This window comes from Pseudochaenichthys georgianus, chromosome 2 (genome assembly GCF_902827115.2).
Source record: "Pseudochaenichthys georgianus chromosome 2, fPseGeo1.2, whole genome shotgun sequence".
NCBI classification, from domain to species: Eukaryota; Metazoa; Chordata; class Actinopteri; order Perciformes; family Channichthyidae; genus Pseudochaenichthys; species Pseudochaenichthys georgianus.
The window spans coordinates 3,324,059-3,338,416 of NC_047504.1; the positions used below are offsets into that span (position 1 = coordinate 3,324,059).

At 41.3% G+C, this 14,358-nt stretch overlaps 1 protein-coding gene across 2 annotated transcripts in view; it reads right to left on the reverse strand.

Moving 5' to 3' along the window:
* Positions 1–1,058: 1,058 nt before the first annotated feature.
* Positions 1,059–14,358, reverse strand: part of LOC117456916 (inactive dipeptidyl peptidase 10-like) — a 59,197-nt gene continuing 45,897 nt past the window's right edge. Inside the window, exons 17-26 of one of the 2 annotated variants that reach the window (XM_034096791.2) lie at positions 14,154–14,252; positions 13,990–14,059; positions 12,944–13,072; positions 12,804–12,869; positions 12,015–12,069; positions 11,370–11,469; positions 10,888–10,946; positions 2,111–2,183; positions 1,818–1,891; positions 1,059–1,360 (exon numbers count right to left, since the gene is read on the reverse strand). In XM_034096791.2, coding sequence (XP_033952682.1) covers positions 1,232–1,360; positions 1,818–1,891; positions 2,111–2,183; positions 10,888–10,946; positions 11,370–11,469; positions 12,015–12,069; positions 12,804–12,869; positions 12,944–13,072; positions 13,990–14,059; positions 14,154–14,252 — 854 coding nt within the window. In that variant the 3' untranslated portion in view covers positions 1,059–1,231. Of the gene's footprint in view, positions 1,361–1,817; positions 1,892–2,110; positions 2,184–10,887; positions 10,947–11,369; positions 11,470–12,014; positions 12,070–12,803; positions 12,870–12,943; positions 13,073–13,989; positions 14,060–14,144; positions 14,253–14,358 lie in introns of both variants that reach the window. The other variant, XM_034096785.2, reaches the window with a different exon arrangement.

The window sequence follows — 14,358 nt, forward strand, 5'->3', positions numbered from 1 at the left end:
ACAATAAGCTTTTCTCTATTTACCCACAGTGTTTCCCCTGGAGGAAGAGAAAGCTAGATTCACAGTACAAACCCCAATAGAATCAATAACCACGACTTCACGTTATGTTTTTAAAACTTGGATCAAATATAGCAGCCTAGAACTCTACCTAAAATCTATAACAGCATGGAGGACGTTCCTCACTGATCTGTGTCTCTCTTGTTATGGCTTTGTGGTGCCGTATTACTTAAGGAGCCTTTTGTTGCAATACGTAAAGGATAAGCAGCCGGAAATGCACAAGTGGAGAGCAATTGCACTTGTAATTCATCCAGCGAGATTTTAATTCATAAATTAGAACATCAGTTTCAGATTAAGTATAGAAAACAAAAATAATATTTAGTCAGCCAAGGATTTAAAGCAACATAAGGTCGTTAAACCCATTTGGAGCAGTAGAAATATAAAACCATAGCAAATTAAATATGATGTTTGCAGAAAAGATGACATTTCTTTGTAAAGTAAATGTATGGTAAACATTAAAACGTCAGAACATTCGTCAACAATATCCTTAAGCTAATGGAAAATGAACATTTTGTGTTATGGGACAATAAAGAAGTCCCTATTTCAGGCTAACCAAAGAAAAGCTGTTGATAATTCAATAAAATACAAATCTCAGATAATACTAACACGTTTTTAAAAGTGTAACACTGTACATTAATACTGATGTATTCGTCCAGCCTTTTGCGTATTTATTCATAAATATTCATGAACAGAAATACTTGAGATCTGAAGCCACATTTGTTCTAACTTTCCAAGACTTTAAAAGAAGCTTTTCAGGGTCTAGAGAGTGCATCGGCATTGTTTTATCAACTGGTCCTCCAAATCACCATAAGAGTTTGTTGACTTTGAAAAAGGTGCAATAAAACAAAGATAACTTTACGTTTTGAAACGTAACGTGACTGTAGGAGCTTTGTTCCACTGAGGTGATGAGCGACAGAAACTATATCTGATATGTTGAGAAGAAGCGTGTTTGGTCCATCAAGCCACAAGTATAAAAACACGCACGCACACACGCACACACCACACACACACACACACACACACACACACACACACACACACACACACACACACACACACACACACACACACACACACACACACACACACACACACGCACGCACGCACGCACACACACACACACACACACACACACACACACACACACACACACACACACACACCATGTTCCCTCTCAGTCATCGCTCTTCAGTTGGCTGAGTAATGATGCGTCGAGCAGACAGCCTCTGAAGTAACCAATCAGGGCGTGAGTCAGCTGAATCTGGCTGCGCCTCGACAGGAAGTGTCCCTCGTCTGGGTAAATCTGTCCCGGGTAACAACAAAAAAGGATGACAGATGAATAAGTAAACAAACGAGGTCATTGAAAATGAAACAAAAGCATGCTTAGGGGTTGTCGTTTTTGGAACAGAGGATTAGGACTGCAACTAACTGCCAATTATTTTCTTGTTTACTCTTTAAAATATCATAGAAAAGTGAAACATGTCCATCCCAGCTTCTTAAGAGTCCGTATTATATCTTTAAATGTATTTTTCTTCAATTTTTTCATGGAAATTAATATAGAAAATGGTCTAAACGGTGGGGGGATTTTTTTTTTATGTTGATCAATTTGTAGAATTTTGAGTTGCAGCTTTATTCAGGATTCAGAACACACCTTTATAACTACATAAAGGCATTGAAGCAGACTTGAATGACTAAGCATCCTTAAGTTGGTCTTTGAAGCATCCTCTCTATGTACTTCTCCAGCCACAGTTGAAGTTTACCTGCATGGTATAGTTGGCCCCGATCTTTATTAAGTGTTTGATGAGTTCCGCAGAGTGCTGAAAGTGAACGTTTGCTGTGGAGAAAAACAAGTGTGTAAAGTGAAGGTCACAGGGGTCATATACACTGCTGGATATACAATCATCAGGGCCTCAGCCAGCAGACTGCATCTCATAACACACACAGTTTCCTTGACAATAACATATCTTTTTCATTATAGGTAGAAAATATAGAGATACCTGACCTTGATAATAACATATCTTTTTCATTATAGGTAGAAAATATAGAGGCGTACCGTCAGCAGTGCCATGAGCCAGAAACAGAGTCGCTCCCTGCAGACTTTTCATGCTGGTCAGGACGTTAGAAGCCTGGAAGACACAATCATCATCCGTGCGTTCTGTATTTACTAAGTTCTGGGTGTTTATGCTACGCTAAGTGGCAACTGTCTGTATCCTCGTACCTATCGTGCGGACATGAAGTCATTTGAATATCAAAAACGGTTTTATTTGTTGATTTATTTCCGTCACAGATGCTCAAAACACAAACTCATGTTTTTACATGAAGTGAAACGCAAGCAAGTAGTTCGGGTAATTAAACATGGAACCATATTTGATTGCAAAGCAGTAATATGCACAGGGGACTCAGATATATCCTTGTTATTCTTTTTACCTGCAATATAAAAGAGTGCAATAATAAAGTGGCATCATATGTAAATAATGAAGTAGTTTATTTTTGTAAATGTACAACTTTAATCTCGAAATTGTACCCCCTTCCACTGACTGTACTTTGTCTTCTTTTACCTACAATACAAAAAGGAGTAGAAGTACAAAGTAGCTTCAGATAGAAATATTGAAGTAGAGTACAACATTTTGCACTTTAACAAAGTACTTCCTGTCGTGAAACCACTAACATTTCACACACTTAGTGCAGAATGGGCCTAGTAAAGGTCAGTTTTGAAGGCACTAGAAATGAAAATGTATGTTTGGTGTTCACATTTGGAGTCTGGACATTTTGATGGAGTGTCATGTTTGGTTTCAGGTTGTCACAATTGGGTGTTATTCCCTGTGCGTGCCATAGGGTCTCGCTGTCCATTCCCTACGGCACGGGTATGTAATAGTCCGGCAGTGAGGAGCTTGACCCCAAATTCTCTGATAAAGTTTTTTTCTCTGCTGATTATTCATATATAGGGTCTATATAAAGATATCTAGGGTGGTGTGGAGTTCTCACCCTTGGGCAATTTGAATTTTTCACGATTTTGTGCAGGTACCCTTATTCGCGATATTCGTGAATCGCTGAATTAGGGGGTAGGGCTACTCTTTGACGTCTAGTGTAATGTAACATTCACATATTACAGCATATGATATACCATAGTAAAAAGGAATAACATACCTTTCCAACGGTGTATTATACATGTCTTTGTGATGAATAATAACGTCACATGACACTGGAATGTATGTCTTGCAAGGACGATCTACGGACATTTTTATAATAGTTTCCTAAAAATAAGGGGAAATATCGATTATTATATGTGCGGCATCACTGGAGGTCTGTTATTATGGTGTATTGATGTGTATTATAATAACTGAATGCCTCATTATTAAAATGATGCGTTACAATGGTCGTTTCTGTATTTTATTTCAATGTTGCCGAGTCAGCATATTTGTATTATCGCTTGTAAATCACGTGTAAGGCATTCAGGGCAACTCTGCAAATTAAAGTTTTCTCCTCATACAAACAATTTACCAATTAGTTTTGCTTAATCTGGTATTAAGATATATGAGGGTTATTGTTGTTGTTCTCACAAGCAAGCAAGCACATGCACACATATTATTGCACTCTACTTTACTAATGTTATGACCAGTATTGATAACAAAGACAATTTTATTGCTGAAGGCAAAATAAAGAAAATTACAACAGTCATTTTAGCTTAACTAGCACATAGATGTTATATACTGTACGTATGTGCATATATAGTCTGCTATTGTCAGTGTTCGTTTCACATGTTTTCATCCTCCGTCTCTGCTTGGAGACATTCCCTGGTCTTTTGATTAAAACAACCATGTCCACCTTAACATTTACAGAATGATGTACATGCCATTCCGGCAAGGTAACAGCCACATCGCTTAGTTTTACAAGGTACGGCACTGTCACACGAGCATTTGATCACTTTCAGCAGCTCTTCTGGGGCGAAGCCAACATTTTCTGCTGCAATTGTTGGATACAGAGAAGAGCTACCTTCATCCTTGGACCAGCCATAATTCAGAGGGTCCATAAGTGGAGGGTTAGGCTGAATGGCTTGTCTCCATATCGCTACTTGGAGGTGCCACATTTTCTCTGAATGTCTCGTTTGTTGGAGGAAGAGTTTGGAGTTTTGGAGCACCACCAATGCTGCGGGACACTTTCGTTGACCATATCTTTTGTCTGGCTTCCGTCATTGACTCGCATTCGGGGTGACCATAGCAGGAAAGTAGAAATCATGTCGATTGTTGAACGGCATCTTTAACAGAACAGTTGATGTCGCCAACATTGGACAGTGAGTGGACATTGGACCTCAGGACCTTCAGTGCCACTCCCTTCCCGATGCCATAATACGTTGCGACGGTATCACAGCCGGTCACGCCGTGAGCAGCTAATAAGTTGCCCATCACATCACGGTTCTTTTCAACGCTTGCGTTAATGTCAATGAAATACCTTCCTTTCACCGGAGAAACCATCATGACATGGCCAGTGATGTCACCCTCGAACACAAAGTGGCATAGCAGAACAAAGACGTCTGTCGTCGGCAACAACAAGGACTTCTGAAGCTCCGACATATGCAATCTGTCGAATTATCATTGTGTCAGCCTCTTCATGTGTTATGGACATGTCCTCTCTTCTGGTGACCACACCTCGACTGATTTGAACTGGAACTGGATCATTCCCAATGACAACCAATGATGCTGTCAACACATCTTTATGGGCTACAAGGTCATCCACTATCAAATCAATCAGTTGTTTCTTGTTGCTGCTAACAGTAAGCAACACCTTCTGCGGTGGCAGTCGGGCTGTTGGGCGAAGTATGTACACTCTACTGGCTCCCTTGTCCCGGTCACTTCTAGTAGACTCCTTAATGCTACCCTCGTTGTACCTATGAACAAAATGTTATATTCCACATCCCATAATGTTATATAGTATATACAGACACAGCGTGATTAGTTCTAGTTTTGTTTTATGTTATATAGAATATACAAACCTGGCATATGTTACTAATTAGTGTTAGACTACGTGTAGTTTTACAAAGTTATATAGTATATACAAACCTATCGAAGATTAGGTACACGTCACTCGTCTGTAGATGAACCTGGATGTGTCGACGAAAGTTGTCGAGGAAGTCTTGCACAGTACCACCACCGGTAGGCCAGCTTACTACCCACGTAACTGCACATCCATCCAGGAATGAAGCAGTAACATCAGCATGCCTCGATGACACTTCAACTTTCAGAGCGTTTTTCAGGGTTGACTTAGTTTTGGCCTCCTTCATGTGCCCGCTGTCATCAAATATTGATGTTGGTTTTGGGGACAGTTCGTGTGACATCAGATTGTTCGTATCGAATTTTCGATGGCTGGACTGCAAAGCCATAGCTCTGGCATAGATCATCTCTGTGTCAAATAGTTTCATATCACCAACTTTGATATGCTTGCGAAACGCTGCCATCGTCGTGACACATTTCTGAATTGGCGCATGGAAGCTCGCTGGCCAACCTGCTTCGAATGTTTCCATTTGCTTTGTTCCCAGCTCCACGGCTTTGTCAACATTCACAGAGGGATGGTCAACTACCTTTCCTGTTACAATGTTTACTAGTCCCTCTGGGTGTTGATCATTGTTGAGTGGATCAATGCAAAGTTCTAACTTCTCTCGAAGATGTTTTCTGTCCTCTCCGTCTGATTTCATTCTCGCTTTCATCTCTTCTTTGTGATGGGTCTGTGATGGACATTTCTGTTGCTCATGGTCCCTCATCGAATCCAGATTCCCGACAACTTTGTTACACGCATGCATGCTGTAGGCCCATGTTTTCAGAGTTTCTGGCCGTAGTGTGATCCCAATGATGCCATTCTGACCATGTCCATATCTCATGGACGTTGTTTCAATGGCCATGTCGCTCCATATCCCGTTGAACAAACCTGATCTGTGATGCATCGTATGCTGACCTTTCATGAAGTGTTCGCGTTCTTCCTCGGGCATTTCTTCCATTGCTCGGAGATAATATAAACCATATCGGGCATAATTGAAGTGAGCAGCTGCATAGGCATCATCTCCTTGACTGTAGCCAGATGAAGTGGCCAGTCTGCTTCCCTTTCCGCCCGAATATATTGCATAATTGTTTAGACCGGCTTGATCAAACAATCGACCCACAGCTTAGTCGTTCTGTTTTTTGAAGCTGCATCCTCCAAGATCTTCATTAGGTCATCCATCCTCTCCAACTCATGTTTCTCAAAGACTGGTTTGAGGAGTTCCTCCACCAACATTCTCAATGCTCTTACGTTCTCAGGGAACTTCTTTCCTATCAGCATCTTCAGCACACCACCGAATGATGAACTCAGTACCTCCACTATACCACTGTCCGCCATAAGGGACCCAATGCATCCTACGTAGCTCATCAAGAGATGCATGCCGCACATATAATAATCGATAATCGATATTTCCCCTTATTTTTAGGAAACTATTATAAAAATGTCCGTAGATCATCCTTGCAAGACATACATTCCAGTGTCATGTGACGTTATTATTCATCACAAAGACATGTATAATACACCGTTGGAAAGGTATGTAATTCCTTTTTACTATGGTATATCATATGCTGTAATATGTGAATGTTACATTACACTAGACGTCAAAGAGTAGCCCTACCCCCTAATTCAGAGATTCACAAATATCGCGAATAAGGGTACCTGCACAAAATCGTGAATAATTCAAATTGCCCAAGGATGAGAACTCCACACCACCCTAGATATCTGTATATAGACCCTATATATGAATAATCATCAGAGAAAAAAACTTTATCAGAGAATTTGGGGTTAGGGTAAAAATAGCCCTTTGACTGCCGGACTATAAGGTTTGTTTTGTCACCTGATCAGGTGTGTCTGACCCCGGAAGGGCAAATGGTTTTTGACCGCATTCCGCGAGTGCCGAAAAGAACGTTTGTTATGGAATGGATCATTGTATGGCTACGTTGGAGGGCGTCTGCAGACCGCAGGGGGATGAGGAGAGCCACCTGCTGTGTGACCATCAGGAGTTCGTCTGCAGTCATCTATTGGACCCGACGCAGGAGCTAATGTGCTAATGCTAAAAACACCGGAATTGGAGCATCGCCGCGGACCGCCGCACAGTGCCGGACGCGTCATATAGACGACAGGTATGTGCAGCGCTACAATGTTTAATGGACATATAACGAGTGTGCACACAAAAACAAGTGCATGTGTAGCAGAAGTGCACATACAAGTGACTTTATATTGACTGATGGAACAGACTATTATCATGGATGTGTGTGACGCTGCGTCTGTCGCAAATAGCGTCACATGGGGCAGGTTTGCACGCTGCCAATAAACCCACTAGTGACCAGTGGTGTTGAAAAAGAAACTCAGAAACGGGTTGTTAAGCTGACTACAAAAGCGCAACTAGATAAAATAGATAGGTTGCAAAATTAAATAAAGAAATAAGCTAAATAATGCAAGCGTCATACGAAAGTCAGTGCAAGGTTTGTTACTTAAGGGTGATACATAATCAGAGGTACAACATGCTGTTGGTAAATTGATGCTGTGTGATGAAGCGACATGTTTACATGAATCGTTGGTGGGTTTATTACCATGTGAAGAAAAAGAAAAACATGAAATATGGTTCAAAGCAAAAATGTTGCGTGATGTTGAGTGTGTCACTGAAACAAAAATGTGGGTTTCCTTAAAAAAATGTGAAGCAACAAATGTTGAAGCTGAGGATGACATACATCCAAATGACAGTGTGTCAAATGTTGCTACTCCTCTGAGTGGAGCAATGTTTCTGCTGCCACCTCAAGTGGAACCTGTCATTCCTTTAAACCCAATGGCAAGAGAGTACAAGCATGCTACCTCAACAACAAAACCACTTGGAACAATCATCATTACCACGGCACAATCTACAACATCTGGATGTACGGCCAAAACAACCTATCTGCAATCATCACTGTTTGAAGGCACGAGTGCTTCGTCCGCTCAGTCAAATGATGGACGATTGCAACAGACTATGGTCACAATCCACCTGGAGACATTGTTGACGCTCATGAACAGGCAACATTAGATGCTCTGGTCCAGCAACAACATTTCTCATCTCTGCCGCCAAGAGAGATTGCTACATTTGAAGGAGATGCTTTAAATACAGAGCGTTTGATAAGGCCTTGGAGCAAGGAGTGGAAAGAGAGGACAAAGGACTCTCACTACATTCATAACACAACCCAGGGAAAGAGCAAAGGAACGTATCGTTGTCACCACAGTAACAACTACGAACCTACCTCTCTCACACAATAGAAAATGCCAGTGACCATGGATGACGTAGTGACCCAGGAAGGCTTGGCTAAATGGCCACACTTTTCAAAGGAACAATCCACCCATTGAGGCAAATGTGGACCTGTTAACAGGAACACATGCTCCCAAGCCAATGGAAGCATGGGAGGTCCTCGAGAGCTGCGGGAATGGCCCGTATGCCGCCAGGACTGTGCTGGGATGGTCCATGAATGGAAACTTTGGAGCATGAAGCAGGGTTTCCTTCAGTTTCAGGGAAGAGGAATGCTGTGACTACCAAGGACTCGACTGATCCTACTGACCAACTAATCCTGTATTTCTCAGACTGGAGGAGACTCAACGTTGCAGATACCTGGTCGCTCAAGGTAAAAAAGATCCTCAAGAACTTGAGCCAAAGGAGAAAAGACGCTGAAGACCACTCATGCAAACCAACAGTTGGATAAGAGTAAGGTCAGAGGGGCACCTGGGCCCAGGAGTTCAAAACCTTTAGTCAAACCAATCAGATCCCATCAGATTTTGAAATCCCATTTTGTGTGATCCAGATCAGACAAGTCGGCCAAATGTTGTCCCTGGAGTTCAAAGCAATGCAGGATAGGATCACCCTGATCCAGATTACGACTTTTCAAGATGACGAGATCCTGAATATCAGTGCTTTAATCCTACCGAGCGCCATCTAGTGGACATGCAAAATAATACAAGGAAGACAAGAGACCACATTGCAGAGACTTCTATAATGTCTAGTAATTATATTTTTTTATTTGAAAGGTGATGACAGATGATGGACTTTTTTTTAGATATTTTTACTTTAATCTAAATTACATTTGTGATTGACAATCTTTGTTGTGATTATGAGCATAAACATTTATGTCATCAACATTTGGTGGAAAACAAAATAGGCCGCCACAAACGTGAGCAAAAATGGAAAAAATATAATGTATTTCCCATGAAGGCTAAAAATGGTGTATTATTTCAGTTAACAAACTTTGACATCTTATTTAAATTGAAACATATTTTAAAATAAATGGTACAGTACATTTTGCTCTGGTGATCCACTGGAAACCCGCCCCTCTGGTGGGATCAGGATAATCCAGTTGATTGGGATCAAACTGATCCCAATCCTGTGTGGTCGGTTTGAACCCGTTTTGAAGATTTGATCCAGATTAAAGCTTGGATTGGATTTCCTGATCTGATCGGATATCAAAGTGATCCTAATCCTGTTGTTTGGTTTTCAACTCCCCAAAAGATAAATCTGATCAGATGGGGATTAAAAGTGTTGAACTCCTGGGCCCGAGTTCAGAGAGTCTCAGCTGATGGTCTCGTGGAGGCAGACATGTCAATCACATCGTTTTTTACCGCAAATAATATTTGTTATGGAATGGAAAATCGTATGGACTTCACTTTGACGATGCACAAAACCTGGTCAATGAATGGAATGAACTATTCCACATAACCTACCGATTCATCATTACCACACCACCGTATCTTTAAACACAGTAAAGTGCGTCAGCCAAGTCTCCCCGGGAGTCGAGCCACCATGGAAGCTTTAGTATTGGGCTGGTGCCTGTTATATTAAAATACATCACGACCTCATCTTGCCCTCCCCAGCTGGGATTCAAACGGGGGAAATGTTCCAGACTCGCATCAAAAACCAGACATTTAATAACCCGTCTGTCTCTGAGGACAGGCGATGGTGTCCCGCTGATCATTGTGTGATCACCTCGCGCCACATTTCTTGTTCTTTGGATGTCATTTTAAAAGCAGACCCAACCCCCCCCCCCCCCCCCCCCCCGCTGCGAGTCACAGAAATAGCCGGCCCAGTTAAAGGCAACCCACTTTGGAGGAGAAACACTTTGACTACAACCTTCACACAGAGGACAACTGTTTTCTATTTAGCCTACACCTCTGGCTCGTTCCTGTTTCCCATGTTTGTGTGTTTTCCCCACATCTTTGGAGAGCTGCCTGAAGTGCTGGTGGCCACATTTCCCTCTTTCTTTTGAAACCCACAAAGCAGTGTGACCTGCACCTTGCCATGAAGAAAGGACATGTTGTGGAAGAGAAGTCATTTTGCTTCTGAAGGATATTTAAGTGCTTGTCTATTCTAATGTCGACGCTGCACACCAGCAGCCTTTCAGCGACGGCTGGGTGAACAATTGATGTTCGAATAAATACGTTGCAAAACAACAACAAAGCAGGTTTTTTCTAATGTGCTCCAACGTCGGGGACCCTATAAAAGTTGCAAGATAAACCTTAGTGGTCTCTCGATGATTAAGTAATATGAAGACATCCTATTCTTACACTAATAATGACTCGGTGCTTATTTGTAATGAAAAACAGGATGCTTGACATTGCGTGGTGTCGGCAAAATGAATCGACCTATCATTAGCTGAGACATTGCATAATGTGATAAATAGATTACATTTCCCAGTAAAAGTGACTAAAAGCGTTGAAAAACAGCATTCTTTTCCAATATATTGTCATGTTTTGAAATTGTTATTTACGTGTATAACATATTTATGTTTTAACGCTAACGCTGATACTCACTTGGTATTTGTTCTCCTCAGTCCAAGGTGAGCCGAGGTATCTCTCGGAAACCGTCGAAGCTGGAAAAGAAAGGAGGTTGTTTTAATAAAGATGTGGAGAATTATTCAATAAAAACAAAGCTGGAGTTTATCTCCTCAGAGCTTCACAACTCATAACAATGATTCTTCTCTCTGAGCCTGCCTTTAAAGGACTTTTTGTACACGTTACATGAGTTTCAAATGTGTGTTTTCAAAATGAAAACGGCTTTATACTCACTCGCCTCTACCAGACACGAGGAAAGCTTTTCATCCTTAAAAATTCAATAAGCCTGAATTCCCGAAAGCGCCGCGTACGGATAATTAAAGCCACATTACAGACGGCGGGATAAAGACCTCGGCAGCGGCGCCGCAGCAGCAGAAGTAATACATACTTCCTTGTCCCTGCTGTGTGAATTAAAGAAGAGAAGATACAGCATTTCTTTTGAGGTTTGTTCTTCTGCTCACCGTACAAAGACCAGTCAGTGATGGGCGCCTGCACTGCTGCACACTGGATCAGGTTCTCTGTGGACTTCAGCACCATCAGCGCCAGGTAGCCCCCGTAATCCTGGTGGTCAAGAAGATACATAGGGATATTCTCTATTAGATGCTTGAATATATAAACAAGTATGCTCAGATTTTTTTACACTTTTCAAGAATTTTCTCTCGGCTTTACTTCACCATTCAGGCCTCTGCAAATCAGTACATTGTTCAAGTATATGTTTAACATATTTCTCTATATTAAGCAAAAAGAGTTGCCCTGAGAGATGAGAGAAAATCAGTCCTTCCTAACAATATATATTTAACTTTATGACTTTAAGTAAAAAAAGAAATACAGTGGGGGGCTTACTAAGTAGAACAAAGAAAGACAATGACGTCATAAAAGACTTGGTGCATGCGCAAATGTATGACTTTATTATCTCAGAATATTCCTAATGTTGTTTTGGTACATTTGTGACTTTCTTCTCGTAAATGTACTTTAATCTCAGTTTCCCCTTAGTGTGTTACCCTCAGCTCCATCCTTATTTTCTTTGCCCTACAAAGGCCCTGATCCGTCGCGCTTTCTTTATTTATCCTTGAGGGTGAATGTTTGGATTGATAACACGGACAAACCTCTCCGAAGACCCCCACTCGAGTGGGATCAATGAACGGCAGCTTCACCAGGTACCTGAGGCACACAGAGGAAGCGTTTGCAACAACACTCAGACGACCGCTTCGATTCACAGAACATCAAGTGGGCAACAGAGTATCTTGTTTTTATGTGTTTGTACGGCGACCTTGAGAGCCTTGAAAGACGCCTATATAAAACAAATGCATTATTATTATTATTAACAGCAAGGAGGTCAAAGGTCAGATCCACATGTGAGAGGGAGGAAAAGAAATGAGGAAAAAAGCCCCAACTTGTGTTTTTATAACTTAAAAACACCATATTTTACGTGCATTTCGAACTTAAACGCGTCTCCTCTTCAGAAAGTACGGTATCATAACGAGACACCTTGTTTTCGTATTCAAAAGTTGTTTCGTCTGGCGAAAGAACAGACCGTTTTCTGTCATTGAAGACATGAAAGCAAAGTCACTTTTAAGAAGCCATTTTGCTGTGAGTGAACAAATATCAAAATTGATGCAATTTCTTGTCAAATTAAAGACATTGTGCAAAGCATCAAATATGCCTTTTGTTCGCTCTGGGAAAAATAAGATACTTAGCAATACTTTAAAGGGAAACTGGCAAACGTTCAATTATCCAACAATGATGCCTTTCTTTCTACGTTTTCAAGTCTCCTATTCAGGATTACTTGCTCACAGACCGCTGGCAAAGGTGTCTTTGAAATGCTGAGGAGCATTCAGGCTCAAAGAAAAACTCTCACTACAATTAAAATGATTATTTTTATACAAAATACATACTGCAGAGCGGCTATCTGGTCGTCTTTGTCCACCGTGCCGAGCCTCTGGTGGACCTGCTGCAAAACCCTGGGAAGAGACGGAGATAAAGGTGAAGACAGAGAAACGACTCACTCCCAGAACCATGTTGGACATGTAGTTACCTTTGACCTCTGAACCCTGACCCCCTGCCGTCCAGTCGTGCTACAATGACCTGCTCTGACCCCACCAGCCCCAGGTACCAGTCCAGCCTGAACTCATCCGTCACCCCCTGCCCCCCCGGAGAGCTGCCGCTGAGAGGAGACACACGGAGACACACGGAGACAACCGTCACTTATTTACTTTGAACGTGAGGATTCCCACAGACGGCATGTTGTGATGAGATGTACTATTACACACTTTTCCTTTACTGAGAGCCTTTGGGGTTACAAAGACTACTGCAGATGGTTGACCTAGTGTGTGACAAGTATATAACATAAAGAAACAAGTAATAAATAATAATGAAATTATCCCCCGCTTCATCCAAGAAAATCCTCTGCCCTTTAGCAGTTGGTTCACAAATACAGAAAATGTATTAAAATATTTATTTAATTATAACGATGGAAGTATGAACAATCATTGTTACTTGTATGACATTTAAAGTGTATATTAAACATGTACAAACAATTGAAAATAAAATGCGCCATTGGCCGTATTTTTCATGCATCAATTGGTCGTTTTTTGTCCATACTTTCATTTGATTGTCAGTATTATTATTTCCATAATGCTACGTGGGAACGGAGTGCTGGCAACAAACCTGACGGAACATTCAGCTGCACGCCAACTGCTCAGTTTAAAACTAGAAAATGTTATGTTGCATTAATTATTTAAATAGTTACATTAACTATAACACCTTTAACATGTTACCTTCCCCAACACTAAGATAAGTGCATTTAGTCAATAATACTTGGGTACTAAAGTACGGTATTGATTGTAGAGTATTTACCTTGTTGTATTACGAGATTGATTTTTATTAAAGAATGAAAAAAGGATTATAGGAGGAATGTTCTCATCTGGAACGCATTTAGTTTTCAGTTATAGCTGCTGTTGATTTGATAATGTACTTTAAGTATGCAGGTGGAGGGAAGAGCTTCCCTTTCAGCCGTCCTCTGAAGCCCCGGTGAAGTGGATGGTGTAAAGATGTAAATGTGATAAAGTGGAATGGGCTTACACAATGAGCAGAAGGCCGTAGAGGAAGGATTCGGAGAAGTCGGGAGGATAGATGAGCTTCAGAGGCAGCGCTGAGGACGACACACACATTAACTCGAGGAGAGGTGAAGCAGAGGACGACGGGAAGGGAAAACCTTCATATAATGAACTAGTCACCATTTGTACCAAAGTTGTCATTAGTTATGGTGTGTGTTTCATTCCGGATCTTCTTCTTGCTCTGCAGAGCGGAGCGCAGAGGGAGGTTGTTCTCCAAGATGAAATAGGCTGTGAATTACAAACAAGAAACCGTGTGTATTTCTTAATATCAAACAAGCCTATGCATGAAGTCAGAAGTTCACATGAAATATGCAGCACTTCATCCAGAGGCTGC